General features: G+C 35.5%; 2 protein-coding genes and 1 long non-coding RNA gene across 7 annotated transcripts; 1 reads left to right on the top strand and 2 right to left on the bottom strand.

Moving 5' to 3' along the window:
• Positions 1-839: 839 nt before the first annotated feature.
• LOC111791301 (target of rapamycin complex subunit LST8-1) lies at positions 840-5,677 on the bottom strand. Of its 3 annotated transcripts, none has more exons than XM_023672589.2 (11): positions 5,284-5,677; positions 5,024-5,140; positions 4,173-4,274; positions 3,925-4,037; positions 3,750-3,819; positions 3,361-3,438; positions 2,270-2,386; positions 2,100-2,194; positions 1,890-1,969; positions 1,690-1,749; positions 840-1,273 (listed from the first exon to the last, which is right to left on the bottom strand). In XM_023672589.2, exons 2-11 carry the CDS (start codon positions 5,129-5,131, stop codon positions 1,146-1,148), a joined length of 951 nt encoding a protein of 316 aa, XP_023528357.1. In that variant the 5' UTR covers positions 5,132-5,140; positions 5,284-5,677; the 3' UTR covers positions 840-1,145. The 3 variants fall into 3 exon arrangements, with proteins under 3 accessions (XP_023528357.1, XP_023528358.1, XP_086978556.1); XM_023672590.2 differs by having other exon boundaries at positions 5,337-5,677; XM_087122430.1 differs by having other exon boundaries at positions 5,257-5,676.
• A 523-nt stretch (positions 5,678-6,200) lies between these two features.
• LOC111789697 (protein FAR-RED ELONGATED HYPOCOTYL 3) lies at positions 6,201-10,160 on the bottom strand. 3 transcript variants are annotated; one of them, XM_023670354.2, is made up of 4 exons: positions 10,016-10,160; positions 9,230-9,726; positions 6,722-6,937; positions 6,201-6,628 (listed from the first exon to the last, which is right to left on the bottom strand). In XM_023670354.2, the coding sequence occupies exons 2-3, from the start codon at positions 9,722-9,724 to the stop codon at positions 6,734-6,736; spliced, it is 699 nt and encodes a 232-aa protein (XP_023526122.2). In that variant the 5' UTR covers positions 9,725-9,726; positions 10,016-10,160; the 3' UTR covers positions 6,201-6,628; positions 6,722-6,733. The 3 variants fall into 3 exon arrangements, with proteins under 3 accessions (XP_023526122.2, XP_086978557.1, XP_023526121.1); XM_087122431.1 differs by having other exon boundaries at positions 6,201-6,616; XM_023670353.2 differs by having other exon boundaries at positions 9,230-9,709.
• Positions 10,161-10,659: 499 nt separating this feature from the next.
• Positions 10,660-11,442, top strand: LOC147793051 (uncharacterized). The gene is made up of 2 exons (XR_015420455.1): positions 10,660-10,958; positions 11,088-11,442. It is a non-coding gene; the product is annotated as an uncharacterized LOC147793051 (long non-coding RNA).
• Positions 11,443-14,763: the final 3,321 nt, after the last annotated feature.

The following is a 14,763-nucleotide window of genomic DNA, read 5'->3' as shown; positions in this document are numbered from 1 at the left end:
CATGCTATAACCGTATAGAGTGGAAGTTGCTAGGGAATCCATAATAAGAAAAATTCGAAATATTTTCAATTCATATGGGATATCACATCTAACTCTCGTTGCTGATTATATGACTCATTATGGTGGGTAACGACCAATGAATCGACTAGGAGGCATAGCTGATTCGATATCTCCGTTCAGTCGAGTGACTTTCTGAGACAAGTTCAAAGTTCATTGTTCAAGCAGCATTTCAAAATATTTCTTTTTGTATATAATATGGATGATCATACCAGGACCATGAATTCATATAGTACTTTTGATAGTACTTTTGATTCGTGTCTCAGTCTCAATGTGGTTGATCATCCTCTCAGATCAAGGCGAAATTCACATGTTTTTAGAGGCCGTACTTGATCCATCCAACCACTAAGACTCAAAATGGCAAGGACTTCTCATTCAGCAGGCTCAATGCTATCTTGAACAGTCAAGCGGCTCTTGCTCATCCGACATAATCGTACGAGGTCACAATTCACCCCACACGATTATCGGTGGTGAACAAGAATTGGGGATCAGATGCGAAATAGGTGCACCTCTCGCCCAATGGGAAGTAACGAGTCCCGAGTAAATCAATTTAGACTCACCATTAACATTTTTGTCTGAGAATTTGTTAATGCCTATCTTTCACAAGTATATAAGACTTCTTTAATTGCTAGATAGTCGAGTGTCCATCGGAGAAATCAACTGAATTCTACTTTCCCGTGTCCCCGAAAATGGCACACATATTCACCTGATTCACTGCATCCATTATTCAAGTTTCATTCTTTTGGCACATCTGATACCATCTTGTTAATCTCCCAACAGTATACAAACTACCAGGGTTTTGATTCCAAGTGTTTGAACCATGTTTAACTGAAGCTCTGCCCCTAAATTGAAATAAATAACACTGGAATGTCACTCACTTGGAAGCACAAAGAGATGATCAGGCAGGTTGATTCAAGATCAGAACACAGTTGGAGAGAATCAACAACTTATTTAGCCACTAATGCCTAAGAATGTATTGCTTGGTTCATAAATATGCATTACTTTCCGGAAGCCTCAACCCAATATCTTGAGTTATAAATGATGGGGAAAGAAGTGGCAGCACACCGCTCACTATGAACAATCCAGTTTCAACTAGAGGAGGGTTCAGCTCCATCGTGTAGGGCACAACAAATAGTTGCTTTATGATGACCTTGATAAACCTTCATCTCTTTGCCAGTTGACATGGACCAGAGTCTTGCAGTAGTATCGGAAGAGGCTGCATTCACAAGCATCCCATGTTACTTTCAAAACATACAGGAAAGGCTTAATGGATACTTTAATGTTTATGGCGAACGCCAAAATAGAAATAATTGACTAAAACGAATAACGTTCTAATTGCGATTCTTGTAGTTAGAGTCAATTTCCTTTCAAAATATGAATATCCACACCTTTTCTTTTTTTTGCATACATCACTGGCCAACTAACCTGGTTTAAAAAGTTTGTAGGATAATTCATATCTAAGAAACTAGCTACATTATTTTGGATCCAGATATCTATAGATATAATGCCTACTCCCTTTACCTACTGCGCCAAACCATTATGCTTTATCAATGCTTTCAAAGCTATTTCAAAGCTATTTAGAAAGAGAATAAAGCCTACTGAGGCCCTCAGATTAGTCCATAACCCAGTCACCTGTTATAAGATATGCACCATCTACTGAGAAGACGCAGTCCCACACCCAGCGTTGGTGTCCTGAAAAGCACATGGGATTGCAAAATTAAGCACTAAACTTGCTTCTCAATAACTTCCATTGAGACCCAGTATAATAATAATTGAATAGAAATAGCCATATCTTTAACAAAAATAACACTATATAAATGAGAGGTAGATACCTATAAGTGTCTTTTCTAACGTGAAACCGTCCACGTTCCAGATTTTGACAGTGCTGTCAGAAGATGCAGTGGCAAGGTATCTAAAAGATGTGATGCCATGAGAATGTTATAATTTGCAGAAGTAAACCAGCCGCAATGATCAATTATCAAACATCTATAGTCGAGTACGAAATAAAAGAAAAGAGAATGTATTAGAGTTTTGAGGAATACCGGTGGGGTTCACAGAATTCAGGTGAAAGGAGACACTTGAGAATGTATCCCTTGTGTGCTTGAAGTTTATGAAGTGGCTCGAAGTTTGTCATCGTCTGAAAGAGAAAAGGTGTTACATTATTTCAATTGTACAGCAGAACAACAATTAGCATTTTGCATTTAGGAATAACCTGGGTGCCACGTAATAAGCGCCAAACATAACATGTGCCATGATTATTTGCTGCAACTACCAAGCTTCCATCCCACATAACCGTCAAAGATCTTACAGCTGTATCCACTTCTGGCACCTGGAATCAAACTAGACTATGGGGATGTATACATGATAATCCATATCATTAACTTTTGTTCTTTTTTTGCAGTAAGTAAGAATCCCATTTAGGAGATTACAAATAGATTATTAGGTAATTTTGTTCTGCTTTTGCAGTAAGTAAGAACTCCCATTTAAGAGATCACAAACAGATTAAATTGTAAGTTAAGGTCCTTGAACCTTTTGGTTTGAATCTAATGGATTCCTGAACTTTCATATATGTATTTAATAAATCCTTGAATTTTTCCTAATAGGTTTTAAAACTTTTAAATTTATGTTTAATAGGACCTTGGACTCTCACTTTATGAGAGGTTCTAACCTATTTGACATTTCAAAAATTTCATGGGCCTATTAGATACAATTCTTAGGAGAACCAAGTCGCCTTGAAACACGTCACATTAGCATCCTTAAAACCCAGATCTACCACTTGAAGACTAACACCTAGAAGAAGTATTACCATAGAACTACTCTTACGAATCTTTGATTTTTGAACCTCTTGTATCTCAAAAGCTTCAGACAACCTAAAAAATTTCCTACAATAGTTTAACTATCTTAACTAAAACTAATCCTTTTCACTTCATTTTCTTTTTATTTTCCCAATCACTCGAGATTGGACTCCAAAGAAGAATGAAGAATTGACCCAGAACTTCTCTAAGCGCCCCAACTGATTCCTTCATAAGTTGTTTTTCCCCTCTAATCCTTTAGATGATGGTTTTCCTTATCTGCAGAAAGAACTTCCAAAAGATCTGAAGGATTCTGATGCCTGAATTTCTTTGTTTTTCTCATTATTACGAAGAAACATTGTAGTTATTCCCCATAAATATTCTTACCAGAAAAAAAAAAAAAAAAAAAAAACGCTCCATAAGTATTAAAGGTATCATGCTAAAAAACTCCCTTATTTTCTTCCAGTTCAAAATCATCGGCAAACACAAAATGAAGTCCACAACGCCATACCAGTTCACAACTGCATGAATTTGCAGTCAAATCCCATACACGGATATTCCCATTTTGATCTCCAGATATCAGTTCAGTCTGGAAATGACAGAAATTTGGTTAGCAATGTAAAAGCAACACAACAACATTAGTAATTTTTCTTAGTATGAATCTCAGAGAAAAGCAAGACAGAATTGGTTCAATGAAAATTGTATAATTAATATTCCTTCTCATGCCCAAAAAGTTAAATAAATAAATTGTATTCAGGAGCGGCTCTTGTGCATTGTCTTATGCAGTATAATTATTATTATTGTGATGAGAAACAAACTTCCATTACATAAGTAGGACTAATAGGATTTGAAGTAAAATGACATCAAACTGCTAAAAGGGGTAGAGATGTGATAAATTACCTGATTAGGATGTAGAACAACAGTGTTAACTGCTGCACGACTTTCATATTCCCTCTGACAACCAGGAGCCCTGCATTTCTCAAAATCAGTCCAGATACCTTGAATGCAAATCTATCAACATCAAACATGTATACACAATCAAATAACGACACATTAATTTGAAAGCTTTTCTCACCTCAAGTCCCATATTTTTACTGTGCCGTCCTCGGAACCTGAATACATCCAGTTCCCATCACATTGAAACCCCACTGACATTACATTATTAGTATGTGAATCATAACTCATTATCTGCCATTTGAGGGTAAAAATAGAAAGAACAAACTCGTTAGAAAATGAAAGGAAGATTTATTTTCACTCAGCTTCCATCTAGAGATTCAGGAAAAAAAAAGTTCAATAATAAAAGGAAATGAGCAGGTTACATACCGGTTGAGGGCTATTTGAATTGATATCAAACAATCGGATGTGAGGATTACCAGCAGCAGCCAAATATCTTTTGTCTGGGGTAATCTCCAGTCTATTAACTTGCTGCGCACATTATTTACGGTAATTAGGCAAATGATCGAAGAAAATATCCACAATTAACTGTTGCGAGAAAAAACAGTGGGTAAGGCTAACTTCTAACTAGTTAAGAAAAGACCAGAGGCAGAACCACCACCCTGCTCAACCAAAGTATTAAGCCCCACTACTAAAGTATTTCTTCCTTTCCATTATATCTTACATATACGGATCTCAAAGTTAAGTTCATCTTGGCCCTTTCATATCTTTTCTCAACTAAAGATAAGCAATGTGAGCTATGACTTATATTTAAAGAAAACTCATACACTATTAATATAAGAAGAACTTTATAAACGAAAGGATATGGCATGAGTCCTCTTCCCTCATTTCTGTTCCTTACATATATGGCTCCTTGTTGGTAGAGGCTTGGGCGTGGATAATTTGAAGCAGAGGAAAATCATGCATACATCAAAACAATTTTCTGAACTCTAAAGTCTTTCAAATGCTACTACGTTTCCCGTAACCACACCCCTATTACCACCCCCAAAAATCATTGAATTCAACATGAATTTGACCCAATTTTTCAAAAGGCTCAAGTAACATAAAAAGACCGTAGTTAAGTATGTCATAATGTTCGTAGAATGAGATAACTTTCCTACTTATAAATTTGTAACCCGACTAAAGTTTCTTCCAAAATTTCTAACATAAGAAAAGAAAAACATAATGCAGAATAGCCAAGAAACACAGAGAAAAACCAGTAAAAGAATCTATGAACTAACAGAATCGGGGTATTGTATAGTTCGGTAACAGCGACCGCTTTTGGCCTCCCAAAACCTAATAGTGTGATCATAGCTAGCAGTTGCAAGTATCACTGATGGTTGAGTCATCTTAATCTCCTGCTAGTAACAAAGAAAAATAGAGAGTAAATTGAAAAGCCAGGTAGGAACTCGGTATAGTTCTCGATTACAGCCACACAATAAAAATGCATTTGCATCAGAATACAGTAACATACTTCAGGATTTGTAGAACATGAACATACTCGTGTCAAACGCGGAAGGAGCTCATAAAACCACGAGGAAGAAGAGTTATTACTTGGAGGCACTTATCGAGATGAGAACAAACTTCAGTTTCTTTCCTCCACCACCAGTATCGATCAGACCGAGCTCGCGATCACCGTCTGATAGGATCGAAACTCCTACGAACCCTAAAGGCTTGCTAGGCCCCGACAGGCGTTTGATTGGTAGAAAATTGGATGGAATCCATGCAAGAGACGGTGGTTTCGATTTTAAAATGCCTTACGAACTACCTCCGTTGAGAGTCCGGCGAGAGAGCCATTCTAAATGCCTTCGCGCCGCCGTTGTTGCCTCACAGGTTGAAAGATCACAGACAAGAGCAACGACGGTCGATTAATTATTGGTATAAAGAAAATGAACAACTTTTTTTTTTCTCCCTTTTTTTCACAACAGACGAAATAGGGACATGAAGAACAATTGATTTTTTTTTTTTTTTCCTCTTTACAAGCAAATCTTTTATAGTAGAAAATGTTTTTTTATGTTAGAGAGTTTTAAAATAGTTTTACACTATAAACATAAATAAATTAATTAAACATCGACTTCTGAACAGTAATTGATATCTTATTCACTGTGTTATGCAAGTCTGTATATTAAGCCTAATTTTATTTCAATTTTCTTAATACTATGATATATAATTGGATCCATTTTTTCGTCCCGAAGTGAACAAACACTTCCTTCAATAAACAATACAACATCTCTCTATGCATGAAAGTCACAAACAATACAATGATTTCAATATTGATGAGTGTCCGAACCAGCTTGCATGTAACTCGACTATTCTCACAACATAATCGTCCAATCCTACCATGATAAGTTGCTAAAGAAGCTCGTATAATATTAAATCGTAAGTACCATTTGGCACCACGAGGAAATCCTAATAAAATAAGCAAAATGGAACAATTTTATTCTTGATTTTTCTCACCATAGCAAATGGTGGGCATCCAGGATGGGATTTGGATGGTTCAGTGGTAGTATCAGATGCAGAAGTATAGACAAGCAAAGGATATTTCAGCAAATTTTCTGAAAAATTGCGTTGGTTGATCAATAAAATCCATTTATAGAGGTGAATAAAATCTAACTCTTCATTCAAAAATAGTCTCTCCGCTCAGATATCTGCAAGTGCTTCTACTTCATGCCAGTGCTGTTATGATACACAACAGAGGAAATATTGCAATGTTCATTTCTGTAGCTCGCTCCAAGTTTAGAGTGGGGCGGGTTATATTGCAAAGAATTCCTTTTTGGGTTGTCGTATTTCTTCGTGCACTACCAACCTCGAAATCTCGATGGCCACCGACCGCACTGCATAAGAATCTAGTTGAACATGGCATAAGAAATACTTTTGATGCAGTTGAAAAAACAAACTCAAAGTGAAAGAGAAGAGCCGGGTCGCAATCTGATACTCACTCAGTGGCTAGGCTATCTAGGATGCAATAGTTCTTGCTCAATGGACTCAAACTCTTTAAGGTTGGTAACTACATTTTGAACTTTTCTGGATAATTGGTCGGTATGCTCTTCAACAATTTTCATAAATGCAGCAAGCTGTTCTTGGTATGTGGAGCATAACCGTTTCTTATTCCGCAGCTCTATAGTGAGTTCCTGTATTTGTTTATCCTTTTCATCCTATAAGGGAAGTACAAAATCAATGGTGTTTAATCACGATACAACAAATATAAATACATGTCAACCACCCACAAAAAAGTTTTAGCTATCAACAGGCAAATAATTCTAGTATCTTCTCAATTCAAGTTGAGGGTTTTTCTTTTAATCTTTTAATCTTTTGCTAAAAAGCTCCCAATCTCTAGTAAGTTTACTGGTTTCCCGAACTAGGGATAAACTAGTATAGTATACTATTCATGAGTAACTAGGTATGCTAGGTCGGTGTTCCAAATGGTTCCAACCGTTTAGTTAGAGCGAAAATTCCAAACATTTCAATTGCTTCAATGGATAATTGGATCAGGTGAGACCATATCACGTTAGGCATCATAACTGAAAGCATCAAAACATGTTAGGATATACAAAAGATCAATTCAATTCACCTATACAATGAGAAGGCTAGAAAACATAATGGGCAAGGTGTTGGAAGGAATGAGTTATTGGTTGAAAAGGAGTGGCATGCCCGGGAAGCTCTAGCATGTACTCAAAATTTTTTACTTTTCCTAGTGATAGAAAGTGGGGGATAGTTGAGAAGGGACGGACATGCCTGGGAAGCTCGATTTAGTATACAAGAAAAGTTTTTACTAATGGGGTTTTGTCACCGGTAACCTCTGAGTGATAGTTCTATTGATTTGTCATCTGGTTACCATGTTCTGGGTTTATAGCTATCTGGTTAGTGTACCCCAAATTGCTGGAACAAAAGAGGATACAGAGATGAGATGTAGGAAGTTCGAAAATGGCGAACAAGGTGGCTGAGGAGGGATGGCAGGGTCAAGGAGATTCCGCCATTGTAATCTGTTCCATGATATAGAAGCAAGAAAGGCACGTCATCCTAAAGAATTTCATAACAAAAATTAGCCAGGCATGTCACATAAATTGTTTGGAGACATCGTGTTGCTATGAAGCCAAGGGCCATAGCCATATTGAGTAAATTGATTACTTCTAAGCAATTAGCTTGCATGAGTTCTGCTTCCTTTCAGGATTTTTTCCCCCTTAATTCATCCATACAAGTTAGCAAGTATTACCTATATAACGTTTGCTTTGCGAAACCCAAGAGCCTAGCCCAAGTGGACTTTCTGTTCTCAATAGCTGGCTGAACTAAGTAAATGATATATCATTTTAGTCAGTTAAAAGGGCAGGTTTCTTCCTAACACAACTGACTGAAATCATGATTACACCCTACATCGATTAGAAAAGAGAACGAGTGCCAGTGAGGACGCTGGACCTTCACGAGTGCCAGCGAGGACGCTGGACCCTGAAGGGAGGTGGATTGTAAGATCCCAGATCGGTTGGGAAGGAGAACGAAGCATTCCTTATAAGGGCATGGAAAAATCTCCCTAGCAGACGCATTTTAAAAACCTTGAGGGAAAGTCTAAAAGGAAAAACCTAAAGAGAACAATATCTGCTAGTGGCGGGCTTGAGGCGTTACAGTTAGAGTCGCTAAAATTGAAACTTAGTGTAACATAATGAATAGATAATATGGAAAATGAGAAAATTGCAGCTTCAACGTGCCAGGTGACATTTTATTTTTTGAATAAAATTCATATAAATTCATCTTTGTTTTTCCTTTTTTAATAAACCATTGATCATACTGCAACTAATATAAACATTATAAATGATCTAGAATCCTTCATGCTAAAAAATTGATCAAGTGCTGGAACCACTAGTCTTCCTATCTCTCACGAAATTTCGCTGCTTCTTTTGCAGTTTCTCTCTAATACAACCAACCGTTAAAATATAACACACTCAACTACATACACAAATTTCTATCTTTTCTAGATAAGAAACAATACTTTCATTATCAAAAACAAAATAATTCTAGATGGTGCAAGATACCATGAGCATATATAAAACAAACCCAACAAAACACTGAGCAGAGTCATAACTGCACGGATGCACAACCAAAAAATGCACTCGGTCCTCCACTTATCCACATCCACATTCAATCAGAAAGGTAGTTTTCCAAGGCACAATATATGAGGAAAAGATCTTTTCAATTCCATGTCCCTAAAGAACAAAATTGATTCACTGAACGATCCATCAAATAGCTCGCTTTGTTTAAAGAAACCCGGGTTTCAACGAGCCAAAATATGTTTCCAAAAAACATGTTCCAATTATTGCCAATTCCATAACATCTTCGCAGATTCTAGCTTATTAATTCTTAGGCCTCACTAGAAAGCATACTAGCAAATGACAGTCTTATTGTAATATATGATGTTGGATAGAAGATAAAAGTAGAGGAAGAGAAGAAACACGCACCATGGTCTGCCGAGCTTCACGAGGAGAGACCACAAGAGGATGATTATGTTCCTTTACAAATTTAGTGATCACCCATTTCCCGGACTTATCATATTTGACATGAATCATTGCCTTACAGCCTTCTCGTGTGCTTGGCCGTGGCTTCCGAACTGCCCCAAATTTACCTCGGATGCTGACACAATAACCTTCTTTGTTGCATCCAAGTCTTCGGGCAAGTATCCTCCCATCTTTTTCAGAACGACGACAAGACATAACACGCATAACAAATCCCACTTGACGGGCATACTTATCATAGAAAATCTTGGCAGCATCTTCGGACTCAAATTCCATGCCCTCATAAGGCTCAAGGATGATATCTCCATCACCTTCAATTAATTCTGTTCCCGCCGGACTCTCGAATGATCCTCCCTCTATCCCTTCCTCTCCCGCATCTGCGTCCACTGTCAGAACACATCTTTCACTATTATCTCTCAAATCCATCTGAAAGTTATCCATATCTAGAGAAATTAACTAAATCACTAAATGAGACAAAGAACATAAAAGTCAAATGTATATATCCCATTTGCAAAGCTAGATCATCAACAGAAAATGGCGGCACATCCAAGTACCAAAAATTCAATCTCCAATAGACAATGAAATCCAGAACAACGATACGGTTTTCAAGCGCATTCAATTCAATCATCTTATCACAACTTCCGTCTGCAACCCAGAATATTGGCAAAACAGGAAAAAAAAAAAAAAAAAAGAAGAAGAACAAAGATTAGAACAAGTAGATGAAACTATTACCGTGATCAGAGGATGAAGAATTGATTGGGCAGAAGCAAGAACGAAGGCAAGTGGCAGCGTCTGTAGTGCGAGGCTCTGTGAAAGAAGCTTCGAGAAAGGAGTAACGATGGCGAACGATGCGAGTAAAAGAAAGGCGAGGGAAATGAAAGATAAGATGGTGAAAACAGAGGATTTATATATATATATATATATATATATATATATATATTTATTTTTTTTTAATTTGTAAATGTTATATATTAAATTTTAAAAATTTATGAGTAATTTTATATTGAAAAAATCAATATTAGCAAACACCTAATAATAAAACTAATTTTAGTTAATAATTTTATTTTGGTGAATATTCATCTGCTTATAGTAATTATTGGATAATATATCTACTAAAATAAAAAAATTAAAACCGTCTTAAAAATTAAAAATTTGAGTTAATTTAATTTTTTTTTTTTTTGTTGGGTCAACCCGACCAACCTAAAAATAGGCTATAATCCATCTCATATTGATACATATTTTTAATATTTAAAATTTTAAAAAAATTAATTATTAAAGCAATATGTATAATTTTTTTAAAATAATTAAAAATAATTGTTTAATTATTTTAATTTCCATTTCTGAAAAACTTTATTTGCGCGCGCGTTATTCTTCCTTCTTCGTTACGACTCTCCCTTAGGCTATAATCCTCTTCGTTTTCGATCTTTTTCATCCCCGATAGAATTCCTTGGCTTCGTGCTTCGTTTTCATTCTCTTCGACTTCACCTGGACTTCAATTAGGGCAAAATATCCAAGCACATTTGTTGTTCCAGCAATCAGAGGAAGATTAGTTCGGGATCGTTGCAGTATCTACGTTCGGAAACGAACATTTGGAACGGAGATGACAAAAATTGTGGCTGAACGTTGATTTTGGGTTCAATCTCAGGAGGAAACGAAGATTTGAGTTATCTCAAAGGTTTGTAATCTGTGTTATTTTTGTATTCCATTAAATTCCAAATTTTAAATTGATGTTTCTCTGTGATTTTGTGATGTTTCTTCTGTGAGAAAAACTTTGAGCATGTTTTTTGATGTCTAACACCACCAGATTTTCAAGTGGGATAAAACATTCCTCGTCCAAGTCCTTCAATCTATTTCCTCCCAGATCTAATTCTCTCAAGTTCAATAATCTTCCTAAAGAAAAAGAGAGCCAAAATTGCCGGAAAATCATCTATCACAACTCCTATTGAAATTCCAGTTATCAATCCTAAGGATTCCCCTTTCATCTCATCCTAGTTTCTTCCCTATTGTCAATGCACTAGCTTAATCCTTTATATCCCTGCAAGAAGACTCACAAATCACACTGCAAGTTGAAAAGAGAAAACTCGCTGTATATAGAACAAATCATTTACATTGTTAATTCTCTGATTAATTCAATATCTGGATCATTTTCTGATTTTGTATTCAATGAATCTATATGACTGTTCTACTCTGCTCATGAACTTGAGTTATCCAATTAGTTCATTTGGTAGCATATTCCTTTTTGATAATGGTCTATCATTCATAGACTAATATTGAAAGCAACTATTGATAGAATGATGTCAATACCATTAGTTAAATATCAAAATCTATCATTGATACACTGATATTCCTCTTTGATATCGATCTATTATTGATAGGCTCATGTCAGTATCATTATGTTAAATGTTGACGAAAATCACTAATAGACTGATATCATTGAGTGCAGAAGAAGAAGCAATAGATAGAAATTTATCATTCCACTAGTAACAATAGTAGAACACGCTTCCATGATTTCAAATTGATGCAAAAAGAAAAAAAAAAAAAAAGTCATTATATAACTCAATGATATTGATATCAGTTAATCGATAATAGGTTTCAATCCCAGTCTATCAATGATTGACATCAATATTTAACACAATGATACTGTTATGAATATCTCCTATCACTAATATATATTATAATATCTTTCCTTATATACCTCTTGACTTTTCTCCTTTTTCGTTTGTTTGTTTTGTTTCTTTTTTTTTTTTTCAGAGATTATTCTCCTCCTTTGAACAAAAGTTCCCCCCCCCCCCCCCCCCTTTTTTAATACTCTTAGTTAGCATGAATTTCTTTTCTGTGTCCATCTGTTAAACAAATTGTTAGAAAGCAACATCTAAACATGATAGGTATGATATAAATTACAAAAATATAAGAAAATGAGAAATCGTTAGACTTTAAGGATGAATAAATCGACTGTTCTAGACGAGATTGTTTTGGGTTTGGTTGCCATGTATGCAACCATCCCTTAGTTTGAAGTTGATATAATATTCATAACATTATAGAAACAGGGAGAATATTGTATAATCCTAATTAACATACTGGTATTGCCTAAGGATCCCTCATAACTATTTGATTATGAGAGAGATTGAGAAATTGTCAAGAAATAGTAGATTATATGTAACTTAAGTCAAGTCCTATAGAGGTTCAGTACCATGCAAACTCATTTTATATAAAATCTTTTCGTTCATCGTAGCTTCTATGGAAAATAACAGTTTCTTGCAATTATTAAATTCCTATATTTTTTTTAATTGACCGAACCTTGGATGTGTCATTAGGGCCAAAGAAGATAAGTAAATGTTAGTGCACTAATATGCTTCTAACTACAAGAACATAAGGATGAATCATATTGCCTAAAGGATGATAAGGATAGACAAATTGACTTACATGGTAAAAGAAAGTTCGAAAAATTGATAGGGAGTGCCTCCTAAACCAACAAAGCTAAACCTTCCCTTTTAGCTCTTTTATGTGGCTCATTCAATAGTTCTTTTTCATGGCTCATTCGATAGTAACTTGTAGCTATGCGTTCCTAGCCTAGCTAGAGTAATTCCAAGTTGGTTGAATTACTTCCCCAAAACCATTTCTAGAAAGCATGTGACTAGTAAGAACAAGACAGAAGGACATTTCTGCATTAGAAGTAACCCAAGACAAAAGTGGAACATCTATGTGATTAGGGATGTAACTATGAAAATCTTGTAAGAGGCATTAAGGATCAAATATAATTTAGAATTCCCAATCCTAGTCAAAATCTTAGGCTTGTGATATTACAATTCCTAGTCCATAGATACATATGATAGCGTTGCCTACACAACATTTTTTTTCTTCTTTTTTTTTTTTGTCTCCTTGAGTACACTTACTGAGCCTCTATAGACTACTTGGGTTGAATTCTTCTTAAGGTTACAGGAAAAGAGCTACCTTGTTGTCCAATAACTTAACCACGAGGCAAATGTTAGACGATTATCATATATATATATATTTGGACAAAGATACGAAACTCTTTATTAAGTATACATGAAAAACGTACGAGAAGAGTATAATCAGAAAATAGCTTTGATTTAGAAGCCCAAATCGAGGCATCTATAATGATATCTTCCAAGCCATAATTGCCATAAAATATGTGTAAAACTAATTAACCGTAGCGTATGGCACTTGGAACCTTAAACCGAAAGAATTATCTCTTTTGTCAAATGAAACAGCTGACTTGGCTGTTTCATGAGGGTAGTCCAAAGGCTTGTTCGCATACGGACTGTAAATAGGGACAGGCCTTCACGTTGTTTTTACGAAGGAACCAAGATGGGCTGAGAGCTATTGAGGGGATTCAGACCTGAACTTTATCAGTCCTGTTCAAAACCTTCTTGATTATAGACCACAAGAAGACAAGCTTTTCACAAATTAATGTTAAGAGTTAGCTTATTGACGAAAAAATTAAGCCTGCTGTCCTTGGAGAATCCTGCAAAAACTGCTTTGACCGAAGAAGTTTAAAACACTCCATCCTTTTCCAAAGCCCAAATAATCGTGTGGGCTGGCTGTCAACCACACTTCTGCCACCGAAATCTGTACATAAGAGGATTCGATATCGGGTTAATCAGTAGCTTAGATATTCCTTATAAATACACATAAACATAATATATAGCACAGAGAGATGATTTTTGTCCACTTTACAAGTGTAGAGCCTAGCTTCTCAAGTTGTTTAAATTACTCAGATGAGTGCCCTGCCAACCACTATTACCATTATGGGCAGCTGAGAGTTTATCAGATCAGGTAGAGCTCCCTTTTGCTTGTTGTGCAGAATAAGCTGTCATCCTGAATCTGAGCCAAAGGCAGTTATGAGGATGAGGATGAATACATATACATGGTGGTTTTCAACTGTTTATTTTTACACATGATGTCACATCTCTTTCTCAACAGTTTTAGTCAATCATTAGCTTCCCTCCTTCTCTTGAGTAAAACTTGGCCCTTTTTCTGACTCCTCCATTTTATCCTCTTTCCCCATCCCCAAGTTGGATGAACAACAAAGGAATGGAAGCATTAAACCCCGTTTGTCTATGTACTTCTTCTCAATTTAAACTAAAAATGTTTTTTTTTTTTTTTTTAATTCAGATATCCATCCTAATTTTTCTTTTAGAGAATGGGGTTGAAATGATTAAATTTGATTTGTCTGGTGATTTAGCTTACTTTTAGAGAATGGCTATGAAGTTATTTTAAATTCCTTTGAGATGATTTAATTGAGTAAGGAATTATTTTGAATTTCTTTCTGCTTCAAATTAAAAACACAAGAAAATAGATACATTTAATTTTTCTCCGTTGAATATTAAAGAAAAATAACCAAAATATCACACATAAATAGAAAAATATAAATAGTTATTATTATTATTATTATTATTATTATTATTTTGCTTTACCCTAGAAAAAATAAGGGAGAGTTTTTTTTTTTTTTTTCAATA

This window comes from Cucurbita pepo, chromosome 3, assembly GCF_057944985.1.
Source record: "Cucurbita pepo subsp. pepo isolate OVF chromosome 3, ASM5794498v1, whole genome shotgun sequence".
Taxonomy (NCBI): Eukaryota; Viridiplantae; Streptophyta; class Magnoliopsida; order Cucurbitales; family Cucurbitaceae; genus Cucurbita; species Cucurbita pepo.
This window is presented reverse-complemented; position numbering and strand designations above follow the sequence as displayed.

Bases quoted from the DNA above. Each gene is read 5' to 3' on its own strand.
- LOC111789697 (XM_023670354.2), bottom strand. From the start codon at position 9,724: ATGGATAACTTTCAGATGGATTTGAGAGATAATAGTGAAAGATGTGTT. The intron at 6,938-9,229 runs GTGCGTGTTTCT...CTTCCCTTATAG, and splicing joins GTGAAGCTCGGCAGACCATG to GATGAAAAGGATAAACAAAT.
- LOC111791301 (XM_023672589.2), bottom strand. From the start codon at position 5,131: ATGACTCAACCATCAGTGATACTTGCAACTGCTAGCTATGATCACACT. The intron at 4,038-4,172 runs GTATGTAACCTG...CTCAAATGGCAG, and splicing joins ATTCAAATAGCCCTCAACCG to ATAATGAGTTATGATTCACA. The intron at 1,274-1,689 runs GTGACTGGGTTA...TTGTGAATGCAG, and splicing joins TGGTGCATATCTTATAACAG to CCTCTTCCGATACTACTGCA.